Consider the following 23,731-nt stretch of genomic DNA (forward strand, 5'->3'; position numbering starts at 1 on the left):
ATACCCTATTATCTGTTACCACATATTATTTGTGGCTTTCTATAGCATCCATTCAACTTAGAGTCAGATCAGTACTATTACTACTTTGAAAGATAATACTAGTGATTACTATACAGGTCAATGTTATTACAGCAAATTTCTGGATTGGATCATATTGTATTTATGCCCAGAACACAACAGAGATTTTTTTTCATGTTTTAATTGATAATGTCCACATACTGGGATCTGTTCACATTTGCAAGGCATAAAAGAACCCTGAAGGATAAATGAAGAATTTTATTTTATTATACTTTCATAATAACAAATTTATGTGTAGTTTAGTATACTTTTTTAACTTTTTATTATGTCACCTTGAAAGCTACTACAGCATGACTAATACATTTTAGAAATAAAATTTATGAATAGGTGAATAAATATAAATAAAAGCTCATTTGGTGCTGTCAAGTCAATTAAATGGATATGTTAAATTTAAAATAAATTGCTCATCTAAACTGATGATGAAATCTTCTATATTATTTATAAGTTTCAAAAATCTGTTTATTTTTTAGAATTGCCTGGTAAATGGCTGATGTTTCTATATCTCCTTCTCTCATCCTATCAATGAATATATGTAAACAGATAGATAGATAGATAGATAGATAGATAGATAGATAGATAGATAGATAGATAGATAGACAGACAGACAGACAGACAGACAGACAGACAGACAGACAGACAGACAGACAGACAGACAGACAGACAGACAGACAGACAGACAGATGTGTGGTGGCTGTGGTTAAGATGCTGGGCATCCCAGGTTTGAGACCTGAGTGCCATGCATTCAAAAGTATGTGGATGCGATTAGATAAATAGGTACCACTTCAGTGGAAAGATAACAGTGCTCTATGATGTCATGCTGGACACATGACTGCAGAAATGTCTTCTGACAGTGCTGGCTCAGTGGCCTTTGAAACAAAGATAAGCACTGCCCTCAATCATTGTCAATGACTACTGGAGGAAAATTCTCACAAACTCCTTTATGTACATACATACCAATGTGTTTGTGGGTATGTCTCTGTGTGTGTGTGTGTGTGTTTTACATGTTCTACCATACAGAGGAGGTCAGTTGTATGGTGATAAAAAGGGGAAAAAGCAAAAGAGGGGGTTGGTAATAAGCAAAAATCCAGCCAATTGCTGAGTAACCATGGTAATGTGATTGCAAGGATGCTGCAATGGCTAGATCACTGAGGATTGGTTCTAATTAGTTCTCATTCAGCACTGAACAAGTGGTTGTTAAAAAAGGACCACCTGTAATAAATTTGGTAGAAACACCCTCTGAGACAGGGGTCTTCAAACTCGGCCCTTTTATGACTTGTAGACTTCAGCCTCCCAGAATTCCTCAGCCAGCGTGCTCTGCGACATACATAATTTTATTTTATTTTTTTATTTGATTTTTAGTTTAGTTTATATTTAGTTTCTTTCACGATTAATTCATTGCATCATACCATATACTACTTTCCCCCCAGCATTTGAATTAGTCTAGCTTAATTAAATTTTAGCAAAATTAGTAGCCTGTCATTCTGAGAATTCTTTCAGAAGCTAACCAGGGACCAGACTATTATTACAACACTGGCACTGGAGCAGAGTCTCCACCAGCCTGACAACAGTAGTTTAGCTTGTCTCAAAAATGGTTGTTGCTGACAGATCCCTCTGTTCAACAAGCAACGGTCAAGGGACTGTCTTGGATAGTTCTCCCACACTGTCTGAAACAATCTCTCTCTCTCAACTCAACATTAAGAATGGTAGTGCATTTGTTTGTCAAATAATGTTTAGTTCCTTTGGCAAACATCAGTGATGAAGGACTTTGTTTTTCTTTTTGTCTTTCCTGAATTGGATTACTTGAAAATTACTCTTAGAATTAGATTTGACTCTGAAAGGTTCAACATCTCTGTGGATTTTATTCAAGTTGCTTTCCCATTTCATTTTTTCCCCTAATAAGGCATTTTATTGCAAAATCACTAAGTGCTCTTCTAACAAGACATTACTTCTTGTAAACATGCATGGATTACAATATATTAATGGTAGCATATTAGTACTTCTCTTGTGGGATTTATCAAGTTTATGCTTAGGTTTCTCAGATTACTAGGAACCTGCTAGGCGAGACTGGAAATCCTCTATCTTGTGCTGTATTATATTGTCCACTATCTAAACTGCAATTTGGAATACAACAGAAATCTTTTGACACAAAATGGTTTTGAGACTTATTAAGAAGTATAAGTATAAGCACAAAGACTGTTGCACAAGAGACTTGTAGCTTCCACATCTCCCAAAATTAATTGTACAGCTGGTGAACATCCCCCACACTTACTATCAGAAGAGAATACTTTCAGTAGGGAGAGAGTAGTAAGCTTGTATGACACACTGCAACAAAATTAGAAACATCATGTATCAAAATATTGTTGCTGTCAGACCTGCTTTTCATTCAGATGGATTAATTCTGATTTCCTCAAACTAAAAGGCAAAAAATACAAAGATGTCATTATGTTGATGACATACTGTATAGTCCCAAAATAGTGGTATCACATTTAATAAAAACCACAGCATTGCATTATTACATCTTAAAGCAAACATATTTTAATATTAAGGAGAATTCTGTTGTACTTAGATAAAATTATTTACAGAGAATTTATAATCTCATATTTCAATTAGAATAGAGCTGGGAGTACATTGGAGGTTTTCTAGTCCAACCCATTGCTCAAGGAGAAGACCCTATACCATTTCAGAGAAATGACTGTCCAGTATCTTCTTAAAAACCTCCAGTGATGGAGTGCCCACAGTTTCTGAAGGCAAGCTGTTCCACTGATTAATTGTGCTCACTGTTAGGAAGTTTCTCCTTAATTCCAGGTTGCTTCTTTCCTTGATTAATTTCCATCCATTGTTTGCAAATCTTGCTACAGGAGAGTAAATTGTCACATTTTTTTTGTTACTATCCTCTGTGCTTTTTCAGAGGGCATTCTAACTTTCCAGAGCATATTTGGAAGACATGGGGGACTGCAAATGTTTGGGAAAACCAGGAAAAAATGTCATTCCCTCCCCTTCATAGAAACCTCTGCTGGATCATAAATGTTTTTTTAAATAGTTATGCAACTTTGAATTCAACTTTATATCACATCATGCTTTTAAACGAGGACTTAAAAACTTCACTTAAACAATCCCAAATAGCATCTTATTATTTCTAATAAGAGTTATGTTCATATGCATAAAGGCAGACTTGTGTATGTCTGGCCCCTATAAATTTCTCCTTTAGCTTAATTAAATAATATTATGGCTCACCATGTTTCAGTCAACTGAGAAGCTGAGAAGCTCAGGTCAAGCAGACACCCATTTTTATTAACTGATGTCCTTAATTAATATCCTTAACAAATGATACTTCAATGCTGTATATTTTTGTTTGCTCTTTGTTATATGATGAATGTAAGATGGAAATTCACAATATTAACACTGCAACATCAATTTTCTCAGGGAATGGATGTTGCAATGGGTCTCCTACAAGAGCAAAGTTAACATCTTTCTTCTTTTTACAACAACCACATCCAACTCCATTTTCTTGAAATAACGCAGCATGTACCAGCAGTACATTTGTTATGAGTTGATAAAAAGATTGCCATAGCCTTTTCTTCCCATTGTTGCTTTTACTGTTGTGCTGAGAATACTAATTCTTGTCATACTGCAGTGCACTAGAATGTTAATTCAATATCATTTCTACTTAGTGATCTCTCTGAGGTTAATAAAGACTTAGTTGTTTCAACTTGGATTTTTTTTCAAGTGCTAAATAATTTAATTTTACTGAGAAAAAGAAGACATTTGAACTGAATTAGCTATGCCATCGAGGGAACTCATGTTCCATATAGCACTTATTTCTCTTATTCCAATTATAGTGAAACATGTATTCCCATCAGCTGAATGTATCTTTTTTGCTTATCAGGCAATTTTTTGCTTTAATGGTAAAGCTGCACTTTCTCTGTCTACCTGAGGCTTCAACTTCTGGGACACTATTCTGAATCAAGGCAAATTTAATCAGCATGTCTTCTATTATTATTTTTAGAGATATAAGATTGACTTTGTAAAAAAAAGAAGAGTTTCTTAACCAAGCAATCCCCTCCAGCTCCACTTTGTAATAGTTTGACTCTACCATCTTCCCTTATTTTGATTCCCTATTATGTACAGTATGTCATTTCCCAAAAATAGGCCTAAAATGAGTCATGTTGGAGCATGTCAAGCCAACCAGGAAGTCAATCAAGAAATATCTGAATCATTAACAGTTACAGAACAGTTCATATAAGTTCCAGAACAGATTAAAGATTAAAAACTGGTCCAAACAGTTACTATTTATGAATCAATCTGATAACTGCCATGGATTAAATTAAAATATTCAAGTAATAGTAAAGGATTGACTAGTTCATGGGTCGGCAACCTGCGGCTCTGGAGCTGCATGCAGCTCTTTCAGCCTTCTCCTGTGACTCCAGTCCTCCTCTACCATTTGCAGAGAGAGAGAGACAGAGAGAGGCATGTGTGCTTCCCTTCTCTCTCTCTCTCTCTCTCCAATCTTCAGCCTCACACTGTTCTCCGACAAGCTGATAAGCTTATTGGGCGGGGTTCCTGCCTTTGCTGCATCTCCACAGGAAGCAGCAGCTATTTCTCTCTCTCTCTCTCTCTCTCTCTCACTCACTCACACACACACACACACACACACACACACACTCACACTCTCACACTGAGTGGGGGAAGAGGACTGGCAGACCAAGGGCAGGAGAGAGCCAGCTCAATAAGTATGTGTGTCAGCTTGACGGAGAACAGTGTGAAGCCAGCTGGCCAGGTGAGAAGATCGGAGAGAGGGAGAGACGGGGGGGGGGGAGAGAGAGAGAGGGAGGGAGGGGGAGGGAGAGGGAGAGAGAGAGAGAACTCATGCACAACAGCTTCTATTTCTAATTAAACTCTTCAATCAATCTCCCCCCCTTCTGCGTGCATGTGCACGGGCAAGTTTTGCGGCTCCCAGTGTTTTGTTTTCTCTGGGAAACAGGTCCAAGTGGCTCTTTGAGTATTTAAGGTTGCTGACCCCTGGACTAGTTAATTCAAAAGGAGAAAAATATTTTTGAGTTAAAAATATTAAAAATGAACATATTATACGATGGGAAGAGATTTGCATTAAAATGACAATATTAATTTGTTAAAATCTGAAAATTATGAACTTGGTACATTAAAAAAGGGGTTAGGTTAGTCATATGCAGTATATTAGAAATCTGCTACAAACTTAGGCAACTAGCTATAAACTTTAAAATGAAGAAGGTAGATTGCAACTATTTATGATTTTAGACTGAATATTATTTATTTATTTTATCTCTTAAACATATTTCTATGCCACTGCAATCAAAGAAACCCTTCTCAGTTTACATAGAAAAAAAAGTATCAAGCATGCTTAATACAAAAAATGAAAATGAAAACACAATGGCACTACAATCATAAATAGAAGATAGAATAAAAAAGATGGAAAATCAAAGCTGTCCACAAAATTTTCAAGTTTTCAAAATGTGACCCAAAAGGGAACTGTTTCTTCTAAAATACCTGGATAAAGTTAAACGAGATCATTCAAGATTCTTTCCTCAAAATGGTCAGAACCACTTTACTAATTCAACAAACATGTAGGGTTGTTTTGAGAAACTATAATAATTTAATATGTAACAATAGTTTAATGTTACAGAAGTTTTAATTCAGCTGTGTGTGTAAATCTCATTTTAGTTTCATGTCTTTTTCTGGCCTTTATTTTCTTTCTACCTTTCTTTTCTTTTCTTTCTATTTTTTTAAAGCTTATTATAATTAATTAATTAATTAATTAAAGCAAAAAAAGGAGGTACCTTGGGGTACTATTTGCTCTGCTCACCTATAAGCAATTTTAAATTATGATTGAAGACCCAAAAGAATTCTTATTTTTGCCCATTTCATTGCAGTTATGCTGAAGGACTTTTTCTATTTTACAGCACTTGACTCACTTTCCATATCCTTTGTAGCTTTTATTTGCCAGTGTTCATGTGATTGCAGGATGGGTGGGTGATTACATTGTCAATTCTGATGCAAAAGCCATTTTTAAATATTCATGATAGTTTCTCTTATGTAGCCCACAGGGTGTCGAATAAAATGTAGCACACAGAATATGATTTACGTTGCTTATAAGGATGTGACATTGTAGGTGGCTCTTGACAGGCTATTCACAGTACAGTATTTCCAGTGATATCCAGAAAGGAAAATGTTTGATATAAATTAAAATATTAGAATAGAATAGAGCTGGAAGGGACCTTGGAGGTCTTCTAGTCCTGCCCCCTGCTCAAGCAGGAGAACCTATATTATCTCAGACAGCTGATTATCTAGTCTCTTCTTAAAAATCTCCACTGATGGAGCATCCACAATTTCTGGGGGTAAGCTGTTCCACTGGTTGATTGTCCTCACTGTCAGGAAGTTTCTCCTTAATACCAGGTTGCTTCTCTCTCTGATCAGTTTCCAACCAAGGTTTCTCGTCCTTCCCTCTGGTGCTCTGATGAACAACCTGGCCCCTCTGCCTTGTGATAGCCCCTCAGATACTGGAACAGTGCTATCATGTCTCTCCTATTTCTTTTTTTCTTTAGACTAGCCCGCAGCCATTCTGCATATCTTTTAGTCTCCAGGCCTTTGATCATCTTAGTTGTTCTTCCCTGAATTTTTTCCAAACTCTCAACATCTTTTTTGTGATATGGTGACAAAAACTGGCTGCAGTATTCCAGGTGTGGTCTTAGTAGGGTTTTATAAAGCAGTACTAATACTTCACATGATCTTGATGTTCAAGGTAATTGTTATTTTCTCCTGCTTTGATTTCATGCTACCATAGCAATAGTAGAGCTGTGTGGGTCTCCCTATGGTAAACTATGTGAACTATTATTATTCCATTATTGGAATGTTACTAGAGGTGTGTACAATTAAATCATGGCAAAAGAGCAGATATATTGAGGCAGGAAACATTTAAACGGGCTTAAATTTATCTGTCCCAAGTGTGTGTAAATAGCCTTCTTCAGGTATTAATGATTCTAACTGTGCAACTAAAAGAAACCTTTGTCTTTTGGCTTTGCTACCTCCAACCTTACAATGATGAGGTGTCAGTTCTGATCAGGGACTCTAACTAACTACATTCATTGAAGCATAGTTTACTAAACATAGGTTTAGCAATCCTACTTTGTATAGAGGACTAAGCATGATTGTGTCCAGTTAAATGTAGTTTTGTCATGGGGAAAATCTAGAATACTTTATGTAACTCTCTGAGCCCACCCTACATTACAGAGATCTTAATGGGGAGATAAAACAAAGGGTAATCCTTAATTAGACCAACTTAGTTCCTAGGAAAAAAATGGAATATGTTATTATTACAGTACTAATACTACTATTATTCCTCTTCCAATTTTTCTCCATATCTTCAGCAGTTTATTAAAAGCATTTAAATGCAATTCTATCTTTGTAATGACTGTGACTAGGCTTAGTTCCAAAATGTTTTCTTTTATCCCTTTAATATTCTTGCCAAATAATCATTAACTTTTTACTTTTGTTAATTTTCTGTATGGCTTTCTGTCTTTCTCCCTAGGGCTGTTATTTGAACTCTGTCATTTAATAAATTGTACTTCACCTCTTTCTGGGTTACAGATATATGTCTCTGTTTTATTGTACAATGCAACAGTTAAATGATGTTTTCTTTTTCAGCATTTTGTGAAGAAGGATGCAGATATGGTGGGACATGTGTTGCCCCCAATACATGTTCCTGTCCTTCTGGATTCACAGGAAGTCATTGTGAAAAAGGTAATGCTCTAATTTTCTGCAAAGAATTTACTCTGACTTAAAAATTGCAATTACATATCATTTGTACTATTTCAGTTTTTCTCTGACTATTCTTGCCTCGAGGAAATTGATTGTCCAAATTTAACATAATGCAGTAAAATCTCACATGTATGATGTAAATTTGTAGGAGCAGACTAGATTTCCTAAGTTGCAAAAGTGGTGGGAGGAATACTGAGGTAGGAATACTGGGAATTACAACATCAAAATATTTAGTGGTGCAAAATTGGGGAAGGCTGAAAAAAATAAATAGAGTGATGCATATTACTACTCATTTTTGGTTGAAAGTAATTCACTGATAACCACCTAGATGCATACATTATCAAAAGGGTTGAAGAAAAATGGAGTCAATGTGACACAAAGTATTTTGAATCAACTGATCATAAATTCATCTTCATCATGGTTTGTGTTTGTATGTTGCCTTTCCATAAGCCCAATGTTCAAAGACTTCTGTGTACATGTGAATGACAATGGACACCAAAGACACTTGTACAATAATTATAGAACAATGAACGGGCCTTCAGTAAAAATTAAGTATTTCTAATTAGGTTCTAATTAGAGTTAGGGAACAAAGCCATTGGAAAAATATATGAAAAACCTAAACTGAAATATCTATCAATAGATGTTGTATAAATAATTACCAATAATTACAACATTCTTAATCAAACTGCATTTAATAATTTATAGCTAGCTGCTTGACATCAGTACCCACTCTTAATTACTTAGTATTTTAATACTATTAACTCTTAATATACCCAATAAATACTAATTAAAACACCTGTTGGTCACACATGAATAATAAAGGTAAATCAAATTGAAATAGAAAATTAGATGCATTCACAACAATTCAAATATTGACTTGTATTTTCCAGAGCCACATAAGGATAAGACTTGAGGCATAATTTCTTAGCAATTAGAAACAAAACAAAACCAATGATACCAGACAAAGACTTCCTAAAGCATCTCAAGCTCTTACCTTAAGCTCATTCAGAATATTAAAGGAAGAATAAATTTTTCATTTAAGCAGCTACTAGCTTTGTAGATCAGACATGTCAAACTCGCAACATCACGTGACATCGCATGACGTATAAGAGCTTTTTCCCCATTGCCAGCAATGGGGTGGGCTCAGTTTTGTTGTGATGCATCCAGCTGGCAGTTTGACACCCCTTTTGTAGATGGACTGTTTCCTGTTGTGTGTATATGGAGAAGGGACATATGCCAATCATCCAAGTCTATGGTTTTGCAAATCTAGAGTTTGCAGCAAAAATATATCAACCAATCAGATACTCCTCTCCATAAATTAACTATCTATAACCTGTTATTAAAAACTAAAAATTAAAGTCTTTGGACAAAGCAGCCCATTGCCATTGTGAAAGAGCAACATGCTTGAATAGAGAAAGCATGAGGCAGTCCAGCACTGTTTTTGATCCAAAATGAAGTATAGTTAGATAACACCTCTGCTTTGCAAATTGCATTGTAGATCATCCTTGACTTACAACCACAATTGGGATTTAAATTTCTGTCGTAAATCATTGCATTTATAACTCAGGTAGAACCTGATTTTACCCCAATTTTTACAGCAGTTAAGTCAGACATGTCAAACTCACAAAGTCATGTGACATCACACAACGTATCAGGACAGTTTTGCCATTGCCAGCAATGGGGTGGGTGTGACTTCTGGATGATGCGTCTGGCTCGCAGGCTGGCAGTTTGACACCCCTGAGTTAAGTGAATAATTGTAATTGGTAAGCAAACCACTTGGTTTTTAAGTGATGCAGCTGCCTCAATAGGCAAATCAGAAATTGGGGGAAAAGGTTGCAAATTGAAATCACATGACCCCAGCACACTGCAATAGCAAAAGCACTTAAACTTATATGCCACTTCACAGTGCTTTACAACCCTCTCTAAGCAGTTTGCAGAGTCAGCCTATTGCCCCCAACAATCTGGATCCTCATTTTACCAACCTCAGAAGGATGGAAGGCTGAGTCAACCTTGAGCTGGTGAGATTCGAACTGCCAAACTGTTGGTAATACAGGTAATACCATGGTATCCTGCTGCGGCGTCTCAGGGGATTGGGAGTGGGAGGCACGGTTCTTCAGTGGTTCTCCTCCTATCTCCTGGGACGCTCGCAGTCGGTGTTGGCAGGGGGGACAGAGGTCGACCGCGAGGCCTCTCACTTGTGGAGTTCTTCAGGGGTCGGTCCTCTCGCCTCTCCTGTTCAACATCTACATGAAACCGCTGGGTGAGATCATTCGTGGTTTTGGAGTTGGGTATCATCAGTATGCTGATGATACCCAACTTTTCATTTCGACCCCAAACAACCCCAGTGATGCCCTCGGCGTGATGTCCCGGTGCCTGGAGGTGGTCCGGGTCTGGATGGGGAGGAACAGGCTTCGACTCAACCCTGACAAGACTGAGTGGCTGTGCGTACCGGCATCTCGGGATATTCAGGATATCCCACCCCTCATTATGGGGGGTGAGTCATTATCTCCTGTAGATAGGGCTCGCAACTTGGGAGTCCTCCTAGATTCACAACTCTCCTTAGAAGACCATATTGTAGCTGTGACTAGGGGGCCCTTCGCCCAGGTTCGCCTGGTGCGCCAGTTGCGGCCCTATCTAGACCGGGATGCCTTACGTACGGTCACTCATGCGCTCGTGACCTCTCGTCTTGATTACTGCAACGCTCTCTACATGGGGCTACCCTTGAAGACCACTCGGAGGCTCCAACTGGTACAGAATGCAGCCGTGATAGTTGTACTGGGAGTCTCCCGATACTCCCATGTCACACCTTTGCTCCGCGAGCTGCATTGGTTACTAGTTGTCTTCCGGGTGAGGTTCAAGGTGTTGGTAATGACCTACAAAGCCCTTCATGGCATGGGTCCAGAATACCTTGGGGAGCACCTGCAGCCGGCGTCAACTTCCCTCCGCCCAGTACGCTCCCACAGAGAGGGCCTCCTCAGGGTGCCACCGGTCAAAGAATGCCGACTGGTGGCCCCCAGGGGGAGAGCGTTCTCTGTGGGTGCACCGGATTTATGGAACCATCTTCCGGTTGAGCTCCGGATGGCGCCCGATCTCCGCTCCTTCCGGCGCGATCTTAAAACCCATCTCTTTAAACAAGCTGGCCTGGCCTGATGGGACGGGTTGGGATTTTTATAAATGACTTTAATTTTAAATTTGTATTAATTTATGGGCATTGTTTAATCATGTTTTAATAATTTTAATTTTTGTATCTAGTTTTTATGTATTGCCCTGTTCACCGCCCTGAGTCCCTAGGGAGAAGGGCGGTATACAAATTAAATTAATAATAAATAATAAATAAATAAGCAGTCAGTAAAATTAGCCTGCAATACTGCATTCTAACTACTGCGCCAATACAGCTAAATGATAAGTGTTATCTGTAGCTATCAGTAGGCTTTTGGGTGCAATTCAAGGTGTTGATTGTTCCCTGCACAACACTACATGATGCTGCATGTACTATATGAGGGATTGTCTGTCTGCCATTGTCTCAACCTGTCCTTTAAGATTAGACAGGGTTAGCGTGCTCTGATCCCATCAACTAGACAATGTCTCTTCCCCCATCCCCCATCCCTGTTTTCTTGCCTGATGTTTTTCTGTTTCTTTTGTTTCCAGTTTGCATACCAACCAGAGTCTTTGAGAAGTTGGGTGGTTTTAGAAATATTATATACATAATTGCTGCACTGGGAAACTCTCTAAATGATTGTGATTATGGTAGCAGTTTTCTGAATCAATAGGGAGGGAAAAGAAGGAAGATAAGTTCTAAATAGTTTACACACAAATACTAGAATACTGGAAGCTAATTAAAGCTGCTCTTTCTGCCCCGGTTAACTAAGAAATGATTAAATAGTGCATAGGGGCTCGACTGAGGGTTGTGAATTAGATGGGTGGCAAAAAAGGTGCTTCTGAGTTTCTTGAAGTAAATAACAATTACGGCAATACAGAGAATTTTAAAGGTTAACAAAATATTTTTCTAATTAGAAGAAACAATGGAGGATACATACATTGTGTAATGTAAAGGCCACAGTGCCCTGTAAACTACCACTACTTGAGGCATTTTACTAGCAGATTAGTACCATTGTTTGGAAGTGCCCTGAGTGGAAAATTCCTTCCTAGTTTTATATTTCAGAAAGGGAGAGATGAAGGGAGTTCCAAAGGAAGATATATATATCTAGAAGATGCCTAGTGAATCTCTATGAAGGAAACACAGACATATAGAAACAGCTCTGCAAATAAGAGCAACAATTACATTATTTCCATGAAGAAGCAAAAGTTCTTTCTTAAGATTGAAATACTCACAGTGAATCCTGAAATAGTGGTGGTACAAGAGATACTTCTTTTCTCTCCTTCCCCATGTCTTAGTATCATTATTACTACTAATAGTATATTATTAGTAATACTATACAATTACTAGTTATTGCTTGGTCAGTTCAATTCAGTTCACGTTCTTTTTTAGAAAGAGATTTATTGAGGATACTAAATTTCAATACAGGTAGTCCTCGGCTTACAACAGTTCATTTAGTTACTGAAAAAAGGGACTTGTGACCATTTTTCATACTTACAACCATTGCAACATTCCCTTGATCAAAATTTGGATGCTTTGCAACTGATGCACATTTATGACGGTTTGCAGTGTCCCAGGATCATGTGATCCCCTCTTGTGAACTGCTGACAAGCAAAGTCAGTGGGAAAGCCAGATTCACTTAACAACCATCTTATTAACTTAACAATTGTAGTGATTCACTTAACAACTGTGGCAAGAAAGGTCATAAAATAGGGAAAAGCTCATTTCACAAATGTTTCACTTAGCAACATAAATTTTGGGCTGAATTGTTGTCTGTTGAGGACTACCTGTAACTTAGTCATTAGTTTTGTACGATGCTTCTCGATTAATGTCAGTGCAGTTGATTTGCCTGACATATGAAGTCACTCAGGCAAGAGCTACATTATTGAATGGATGCTACATGATGTAAATTTAGGAATGAGCTTCCTAATCAAGGTATTTCAATTGTGTACATAGTTCTGGCACACATGCTTCTATGTTATCTTCCCATTTGATCATAATGCAATCTATTATAAATTATTAATCAACACCTCAGTTTTTACTCTGTGGCTCTTTTCTGGAATGCTTCAAGGGGCAAGTTGGGAACTTTGACTTACAACACTATCTTTCTTGGTTTCTGTTATTCAGACAACTGCTTTTGACTCAGTTGGTTGAAGGATAAGGCTTACATTATGCAGTCTGTTATTGCCACTCCCAGTTGTAGCAATGCATCTTTGATTAAAATTAGCCAGCTTCATATTAAGATATCAAAACTGACTTTTTTTGAATGACCAGCTTTAATAAAATTATCCAAAGAGATTTTTTTCCTCCACTATCTAAGTTGTGGCTAGAAAGGGTCCAGTCATCTGTTATTTTACACAAAGGCATTAGAAGTGGATGAACAGATATGGGGAAATCGTCTGTTTTCAGTGACACATATTTGCTATACTGTCTTTTTAAAAAATGTCCTTTCCAGTAGCCCAGGGCTATTCTCTATGTATTATTTGCAACAGTAGACTATGAGGGTGAAGGTTCATTCTCCAAGCTGGTGGGTTGGCTTCTGAATGTTTAGTTACCAGGCTAGGTAACATCTACAACTCCACTGCCTAGCCTGGTAACAAAATGTTCAGAAACCAACCCACAAGCTTGGAGAACAAACCTTCACCCTCATCCTACACTCGAGCTACAGATATTCACCACTATTGCAAACAGTAGACTATCTATTGGCTTTGCTACTAATCACCTGAAGTTGTCTTACTCTTTAGAAAAAGTGTACGGTAAACTTCTAACAGTTAAAAATGATCACCCAATGGCTACTGGATTTATTTTGTAGGATGACAAATTTGAGATTTATGAAAGACACAGAAGTGATAAAATTAGGCTCAATGGGAATTTAGCGGTCTGCTGAACAGTCATGTTTTATGTTGTTGTTATGAGTGGGATACAAAGTGAAATGTTATTGGACTTAAAAGTCAATTGTGCCATGCTTTTAGGAGAAAAATTTCCCAGAGAAGGTGGCCTTTGTAATTTAATGAAATTAATAGAACACTAAAGTTTAACATAGGCTTTTGTTTTGGTACAGTGAGGAGCAAAGCTTACTGAAGGTAAGGGGATTGTGAGACAATTTTGTGGCATAAAATAAAGGAATATTTACTTTCTTATGACACATTAGGTATTTTATATAGGCATAACAAGTTATGCTTTTGTAGTCTATTGTAGTCTTGCTCCTTGATAATGAGCACAGAAAAACAGAACCATCCAATTCCAAACTCATGGACATTTTAAGGCCTTACATTTGTTGTTGCCATCCATTTTTCAACAGCAAATACATTCCCCATCATCCCTTTTTGCATCCTATATATTCTTCAGGCTTTATTGTGGCTTCAGTAGCTCAATCTATTTCTAGCCAATTAAAGATTAAGTGACAAAACTGAAAATGTCAAGGCATCTAATAGATAACTAGCTTTTGCTATGCGACAACATCACTGAAGGCAAAGTATGCTATTAATTTTTCTTGCACGTTTGGTCTAAACGCACTCGGCAAGATTGACATTTTGATACATGGTGTAGTTATGGCTTTAGTCCAGCAAAAAGTTATGTTGGCCTTTCCCTCTTACTTGCCACTTCTCTGTTTATTTCACACACAGCCCTTCCCACACTCAGGTGACATTCTGATCCATATTCCTCTCACTTTGAAGATCTTCCCCTGGAGACATTTGACTTGGACTAGAATAAATCAACAGTATTCCTTATTATATTTCATCTTAGGCCACTGCAATATAAGTCATCGATAGATTGAAAGTGGTACTCTTTATTAATTAATATACAAATAAATATATAAACAATAAAAATTCCCTCCAATTTTTTAAAGCAGCAAACTCTGAAAAAATGATGCTCTGCTACTCCTTATTTTTTATTATTTTTATTATTATTATTATTATTATTATTATTATTATTATTATTATTATTATTATTATTCCAAGGTTTGAGAGTTTTGCAAAACAAAAAGGTTTTAAATCAAAGAAGCCATATTGGATTTTAAGCAGAAATATTTTAATATTTTACTTTATGATTTTCTTACCTATTATGTCTTTCTGCCACATTGCATAGTTTACTGAATAAATAAGCTACTATTGTTCACTAATAAACAATTCACTGTCTTTAAGAGACACATATACTGTATTAAAGGATAAGTAGTTCAAGTGCTAATTATGAAATATTTGAAAAGAAAATGCATTGTGGACATCTAATCAGGATATTTGTGTAGGAGGAATAATTTAGGATGCAAATCAAATCTAAACCATTTCATTCCTTTAAACTCTGAGTTAGAGATTAAAAAATGGCCTTTTAGATCTGAGGCTGGAAAATTAATTATATGCCCCAGAACTGTTCTATAAGATACAATGGAGGCAGGTGTGGGTTGACCATCACCATAAAAGATCAGTGGGACTATAAAGCTTATATGAGGAAATAAATATAAATCCTTACTTGTGTCTCTGACGTTTCAACAAAATTAAAGCATCCTAAAGTCCCACAAAGGCAAATGCAACAAATAACACTCCATGAAGAAAGAGAAATCAACTATTAATTTGATATTATTGTTATGCAATAAGGAGAATTATTCACATTGATTCCTTGCCTGACCAGCTCATTAATTCTACAGCTCTCCTGTATCCATTTAGTATTTAATCCGATAGAGCTCAGTGGTCTTATTCCAGGAAATTCAATGTAGCCTTAATGTTTACTATTACTTAAGTGCAGCAATTATTCCTTTCAGTGTAAATTATCTATTAAATAAATTGTGTATTGCAGAATATAGCATAGATGGAAGGGCTTTCATGTGTGAGAGTGAAATTTCCTTTTTTTATATGGTGTTTCTGAATTGCTTGTCTTTTATCTTCATCAGTCTGGTCTTTAGGAATGATACTCATCTGTCTTTTGAATGAGACATAAAATGAAGGCCCTAAACACTTGTGTTTCAATGGAACTTAGATCCAATTCCAGCTTTGGTAATTACTTTGTCTGACTTTCCTCACAGTTTCACTGTTCGTTCACTTCTTGACTTAAAGTGTTGTATATTGCTGCTGGCACACAGAATGATTGAAACAATTTTACCCTGGGGGATATCTGCATTTTAGCCATTGGTGGGGAAAAAAAGGTTCATATCTACTTACAGTAATTTGATAGGAGAGTCATTCTGCTAAACTCTATATGAAACATTGTCTCACCCGCCCTATTTTTTTTTCCAAAACAACATGTGTAATTTATTTTCTGCTATTACTATTTTCATGTTACATTTATGGGTAATACATGTAGCAATACAATCAAGTTTATATATTTTTGCTTTTATTATTCAGATGGGTTGCAGCATTAAAAAGCAATAATAAAAACTAAAATAATTGGATTAATATAACATGAACTTACTGGCAATCAGAAAGTAGCAAATTAGAATCACTTCAGGGTGAAAATGTCTACTACAATACAGTGTTTTACCTGTCTGGGAAGGAACCAGATGGATTTTTTCCTGAGAGAGTGTTCCATTTTCTGTCTTCCACAAGTGATAAAGACTTTTCTTAAGTGTTCAGCAGACAATGGCAGGAAGAAGGCTTCAGAAGTAGAATTGTGAAGTCAGGGATATTAAAAAAGGAATGGAACAATAACTGAATGTAGGATGCTTTTGATTTTTATGGCGGGATGTGTTTTTTTTCTCCAGGGGATTTTATCCAGCTATTCTAATGTAAAAAATAGATAAAATAACAGACTGAGTAAACTGCATTTTATACACACAAAATGATAGGATGAAGTTGCTTATATATACAATAAGATAGTAATCCTTAATATTGTGGCTATATGAATGGATGTAAGTAATACAAAATTTAAATATGAGTCAGGTACTAGGATACAGCTTGCCAGGCAGAATTAACTGCCAATTGCACATCAAAAAGAACAAGATCTCTGTCCTTTTTTTCTGTCCTTGGTGACCATAATGCCATATTGTAAATAAAAAGCCAACCAAAATTTCTTTATATAATTTGATTTTATATTATATTTAGCACAAGGCTAAAAAGAACTCAAAATGCAAAAGTAAGCCATAAATAAAAACTGGTCCTTAGTGTCAAATAAATTAAGAATATATTACAGATTATTGTGAGAATTTTTATCATCTGTGTAAGATTTTGTGTGTGTGTGTGTGTGTTAGCTGACTGTTTCCAATGCTTTCTGACCTTAGCATACCAAACATACCAAACATACCAAATGTTGTGTGCATATTTTCCAGAAATTAATCTCATTATATTCAGTAAGGTACAGTTTTCAGGCAATGTGATCTGGGATTGCAGTCTAATGCTCTGGGGCATGACATATTGTTCTGGTCTTGCAAAGATATTGTGCTGTTCAGACATTCTTGGTAACAATGTATCTGGGGATTTTTAACAATTAAAAACAATTTTCCATTCCAGACAAGGCTTTATAGAAAGAGAACAGCATCATTACACAGTTGAGTTTCACACTTGTGTATTACAGGCTAAAAGTAAGACCTGGTGAAAAGCCAGAAGTGCCAGAATTGTGCTTGTAAAGAATTGCCCTTTAAATTTTACTCTGTGATCCACTTGGAATCAGACAGCTAAGTTGGTAGGTTGTGATATTCATGTGAACTTCCAAAGGAACTAGGGGTGGTTGCCCTAAGAAGGCTGAGGATGATATGATAATATTGTTCAAATACCTCAGACATGTCAAACACAAGGCCCGGGGGCCGGATCCGGCCCACAAAGTGGTTTCATGTGGCCCCCGAAGACATCCTGGAAACAGTGAGGGAACGGCCCCCACTGCCTTGGCCCTGGCCCAGAGACCCTCCTTCTGCCAGAGACCCCCAGATTTGTCCCACTCCTGCCCAGGCCCCATAGGCACCCTTGATGCCAATGATGTAGAGCTGACCATGCCCACCCAGTAGGCCATACATACTCCAGCCACACCCACCCAGTAGGCCACGCCCACCCTGGCCATACCCACTCAGCCCCCCGAGGGCAACCACAATACTGATGTGGCCCTCAATGAAATTGAGTTTGACACCCCTGAAATACCTGAAAGTCTGTCCCGCTCTTTTCCATCATTTCAGATTACAGGGCACCAATCAATGTACTTACATGAAGGCAAATCCTGATTGATTGAAAAAAATAATACAATAGTGGAACCAAGTATCAGGCTACAGGGTGAACTCCTTTTTCCTGGATACGTTCAAGTGGAGGCTGGATCCACTTGGAATCAGACAGCCTTTGGGGATATTTTAATTTGGATACCTACACTAAGCAGATTGTTGACCTGATAGTCTAAATGACACCTTCTCTTTTCTTCAAAGTAAAAGATCTTTTTGGTCCTCATAAACAGATAACCCGGTACTGCTTTTTTAATTAATTCATATCACATAGCCTTGGTGGAGCAGAGGGCTAATGCCTCCTTAAGTAACACCAGCTGCCTGCAATTAGTGCAGGTTCGCACCCCACCAGGCTCAAGGTTGACTCAGCCTTCCATCCTTCCGAGGTAGGTAAAATGAGGACCCAGATTGTTGGGGGCAATTAAGCTGACTTTGTAATAATGCCGCTTGGGGGGTGGCGAAAGCCCTAATAAGCAGGCATATACCTAGAATGAAGGCTATTGCTAAGCACATTGATTTGTGCTTAGATTGTAAGCCGCCCTGAGTCTTCGGAGAAGGGCGGGATATAAATGGAATTTTAAAAAAAATTAGGATAGATTGGCAGAGAAGCATAACTCAGAGATTTAATTTTGAATGTACCTCTTCTGTTCCTCCTTGAATCTCCAAGTTTTTTTTAATAAATACAATATGATAAAAAGAAATACCAAAAGTTATTGTGAATGATTTCCATGGGTAGATTCAAGACCACGAAGCATCACATTTAGTTACTAAATTTGCCACTGGAAATGGCCTATTTAAATCCCCTCTTACTTCAAGTAGTTGTTCACTTAAAAATGAGGGAATAGTCAGACTTTGGATGAGGAAAATTGTTCCTCTGCAGGTCTCTACTGCATTAGAGAGATACTTGGAAAAAAATTCAGAAATAACATTTTGCGCAATTAGAACAACACACTGACTGAATTTATTGCTTATTATTTTTCATATTAAAAACTTCTTGATAAATATATAGTTATTTTTCTGTTGATATTTTTTATCATCAATTGAGAGATAAGAGTGCTGTGCTACAAATTAACTATTAATGGTTTGGGCACTTTTCCTCCTGCTTTAACGGGGAAGTTTAAAAAAAAAACACCATTAGAAGAAGGCAATTGCAAACCTCTTCTTCAAGACTACTGCCAAGAAAACTGCCTGGCTGCACTTATCAAGACTTGAACTCAGTTTGATGGCAACTTTATTATCTTTAGGGAATTGAATAGTTCGTAGGCGTATTTACAAAGGAACAAATCCCACTGAACTCATTTGATAGTACTGGGTTTTAGCAGAATTGTCTGCTAATAAGAAATGGCATTATCTACCTTCTTATCATACAACAAATAAGCATGCCAGCCAAATAACAAGTCATGGCCCTCAAGATTTAATAATCTCCCTTGTGGCGAAGATGCAACGTATTTTCATATATGGTGGACCTGCAAAAAGGTTAAGGCTTTTTGGATAAAAATTTGGTGGAATATGCAGAAGATCTTCAAGCAAAGGATAAAGTTTTGTCCGCAATTGTTTTTATTGGGCATAATTACAGATGCTACTGTTGTGGACATTAAGTTGATGTTGAACTTAATCACAGCAGCAAGACTCTTAATAGGTCAATATTGGAAAAAGGAGGAACTGCCGACTATAGAAGAATGGACACTAAAAGTTTCTCACCTGGCGGAAATGGCAAAGATATCGGCTTACTTGAAAGATCATTCGCAAGAACGTTATATTATGGAGTGGAAAAAGTGGATTGATTATATCCAGAACAAATATGGGACTAAAAAGTTTCATTTAGCATTTGAATAAGTCTTTTTTTTCTTTTCTTTTTCCTTTTTATATGTAATATTAGTATTGCTTGTAGTCATTTCATATGAGCTAGAGTGCGATAGAATTAATAGTTTATTGTTGTTAGCATATGGATGTTTATGATTGTTCTTTGGTTTTATACCTTGTACTTAGCTCTGGGAAGTCGGGGGGGGAGGGGGAATGGGGGGGAGGGATAGGGAGGGTTAAGTAGGGGTGGGTGGAGGGAGGGGGGATTGTTAAAGATAAAATGTACTGTAAAACTTTTCAATAGAAATGGCATTGGGTTCTGCATTCTTTCTTCTTTATATTTATAGGGAAAAAATAGAACGAAGAACAGAAAGAAATGTTCTTGGTATATTCTCAAAGGTGCTTTTTCAAGAGGCAACTGTACTGAGGAAGAACAACAAAATGTTTCATTTCTTCTCAACCAAGAAGTTGTGATGGGGGGGATGGGAAAATGAACGGCTAGGTACTGACAGTTGAGACTGGATGATGGGGGGGGGGGTTCTGACCTGATAGTGGGGAGGGTGGAATAATTGTATTTCTTTGCAGTCATCTGGTTGTTATCACTTCCTAAGAGCTCTTGAGGCCACTTGGGGGTTTGTTTTTGGCGTATGAGTTGCCCAGCTATGATGTGGATGACTGAGAATCTCCACAGAAATTTGAACATTTCTGTTTTCACTACAACTGCAAGGATTAAAGAATGCAACACTCATGTCATCTTAATAAAGAGTGTCCAGTTATTCAGTCTGGTGAATTGAAATAATTGGAAAAGTCATATGGAGTAAAAATGTTGGAATGTGGGATAAATATTTTGTATTTGTATGGGATAATCTCATGTATATTGTTTTAGAAATCATCTGTGATTGGAATATATGTAACATTTGCATTGATTCTAACAGTCTCTACCTGTTTGTTATTTCTTAATTAAAAATAATTATATTTTTTTTCTGTTGCACTGGAATTATATAGCCAATAAATGTCTAGGTTAATTCATATTAATTAAATAAGCATTTATGAGGCTTCTCTTATTTTATGCTAGGATTGCATTCCTGGAAAACCTAACATAAAATGAATCCACATAAAATGAGGCACTGAACCAGTGGGGGGGAAAAGTAGAATTATGGTGTCAATTAACATAAACAGTGCTAATACATTTTTAGAGCCTTATTCTTGAACACCACATGACTCAAACATGTTTTTTATCTTGTCTCTCTTCTGGGTCCAGTGAAAATATTTTGACCATCTTTTCTACATTTGGATTTCTAATGCGTGTGATTATCATGGCAAAAAAGAGGTAGAATAAATTATGACACTACAAATTTTATTAGAATTTTGTTAAGTTGTGCACAGTACTGTACATTTGCTCTGATTAAACATTCATTCCAGGGCTGAGATTCCTTTACTATTTTGGTGCAACATTTGTTAGATATATCCTTTACTGTTCATTTTGAAGAAGATGGTTGGACAAGCTTTTGATGGTTATTTTGACCCCATAGTGGCAGTAGTAGCTACATAATATTTGTGTTATAAGTACAGGAGTAAGTGGGAGAGAGGGTACATAACTACAGCTGCACAACATGATGGTAAATGTGTGAGTGAGGGCAGAAGTATTTTTTAGCAAGAAAATGTTTAAATGGCAGGAGTGTGTTTTTTTATTTATTTCCAGATGGCTCAAGCTGATTATGCTGACAAAAGTGGAATAATAGTCTCTCTCTCTCTCTCTCTCTCTCTCTCTCTCTCTCTCTCTCTCTCTCTCTCTCTCTCTCTCTCTCTCTCTCTCTCTCTCTCTCTCTCTCTCTCTCTCTCTCTCTTTCTCTCATAAAAAAAACTGCAGACCTTCTGACTTTCACTCTGGTGACATTGACAGGGGACTGACGATATCTATCTATCTATCTATCTATCTATCTATCTATCTATCTATCTATCTATCTATCTATCTGTAAAGCAAATTTGTGTATGAAAATGATCAACTGCATAACAATAAATTTGCATAAAGTAAGGGAAAACTGTAGTTTTCATAATGAAACACAATGTAGTGTCTCTGTGATACTCTGAGGTAACAACACTTATTCAAAGGAAGGAATAGAAGACACCATTGTAATATTGAGGGTGGAAGTTCATTCTCCGAGCTTGTGGGTGTCAACCTCCACTTCGGATATGCAAATAAAGTCCAGGATTACTTTCATTGGTTTCTGAACATTTTTTACTAGGCTAGGTAATATGTTCAGCAGAATTTAGGGGATGTCAGTGTCAGTATTCTGCTTATAAGGGCTTCGTATGGTCAGTAGGTCTTGTGATGGTGAGGTCACGTAAGGTGATGTTCACATCAGGTAAGGGTCTTGTGATGGGTTTGGTGTGGGTTGTGTCAAGTGAGGGTCTTGTGATGGGGAGGTCACATCAGGTGAGGTTCATTGAGAGGTGGTGATGGGGCGGTTGCGTTGTTGGTTGAGAGTTGGTGCTTTCACTGGTTGGCTGTGCAGTTGATTTGAATTCTGAGGGGTTTGTAGCCCAGTTGTAGGTTGATGTGTTTGTTGATGGAATTGCTTGTGGAGTTCCAGTCTTCAAAAAAACCTCATGAGCATGGTGGTGATGATTCTTGTATTGCTTCATTCAAATTGGTGCTGTTCAGTGTCAGTGTGGGTAGAGATTAGGGATTTGGGATCATGGCATTTGACTACCAGTTGGTGTTCATGGATTCTAGTTTTTAACTGAGGTGATGTTTGTCCCACATAGAATTGGCTTCAATTGCTACAATTGATTTTGTAAATTACATTGTTTCTATCATCCTTCTGTATCTTGTCTTTAGTTCTGGATAATGCTGGCTGTCATTTCTGACACTCCTTTTTTATGGTAGGGTTAATTTTTGCATGGTGGTTAGCTGTGTGGTGCATTGTGGTTTGGGTGCTTTGTTTCAGAATACTTTTTTTTCAGATAGCTGTTGTGGAGAAAGACATCAAGCAGCCATTTTTCTTCCACTTTTCTTAGTGCTCTAGTGCTGCAGTGTGTCCTGGCCCTTCTCAGGGTCTGGACAAACTTCTTTTGTTTGTGATGGGGTGGTTGTTTGCGAAGCAACCTGGTCCATGTGAGTAGGTTTGCAGTAGACACAGGTTTCCAGTTTTCTATTGTCTAGTCTCCTTATGTCGATGTTGACAAATGGGAGTATTTTGTTTGTTTCCTCTTCATGTGTGAATTTGATCCTGGGGAATATGTTATTGAGTAGGTGCTGTGTTTCTTCAATTTGGGAGCATTTGATGATGACAAAGGTGTCACTAACCTAGCGTGTCCAAAGTTTTGGTTGGATGGTGGGTAGAGCTGTGGATTCAAGTCATTACATGATTGCTTCTGCTATTAGGCCTGATATAGGTGATCCCATCAGGGTATCTTGTATTTGCTTATAGATTTTCTCATTGAATTTGAAATACGTGTTGAGACATTGTACTATTCTGTGTTTGAAATCCACCTACTTTGGCTATATCTGAATTAGCATCCAAATTAGGAACATTATATCATTTACTTTTTTGACCCATAATATTGTTGTCTCACTGAATCTGTTTCTAGGTGTGCCAGAGCTTTTTTCTTTTTCTCTGTGTGCTTCATTCTGTATTCATACTGCTTTGACTGTCCTTTACCATTTTAAGGGATTTCAAGGGATTTTTTTAACATTGGGAAATCTATGTAGAAAGCTAAACAAAAAGCTTGTTGGCTTTTCTGTAACTTTGAGGATTCAGGGAATCATCTATTTGCTTTTTGAACTGTGGTTAAGTAATCATCATATATCCATGTATTTGAGAGAGTGT

At 37.2% G+C, this 23,731-nt stretch overlaps 1 protein-coding gene across 1 annotated transcript in view; it reads left to right on the plus strand.

Moving 5' to 3' along the window:
- The window catches only part of NELL1 (neural EGFL like 1), a gene marked incomplete at both ends in the record, with an annotated part of 595,597 nt that overhangs the window by 481,251 nt on the left and 90,615 nt on the right, over positions 1-23,731 (plus strand). Inside the window, one exon of the mRNA XM_081332330.1 lies at positions 7,756-7,851. Coding sequence (XP_081188456.1) covers positions 7,756-7,851 — 96 coding nt within the window. The remainder of the gene's footprint in view (positions 1-7,755; positions 7,852-23,731) is intronic.

Source organism: Vipera berus (assembly GCF_964194415.1).
Source record: "Vipera berus genome assembly, chromosome: 1".
Taxonomy (NCBI): domain Eukaryota; kingdom Metazoa; phylum Chordata; class Lepidosauria; order Squamata; family Viperidae; genus Vipera; species Vipera berus.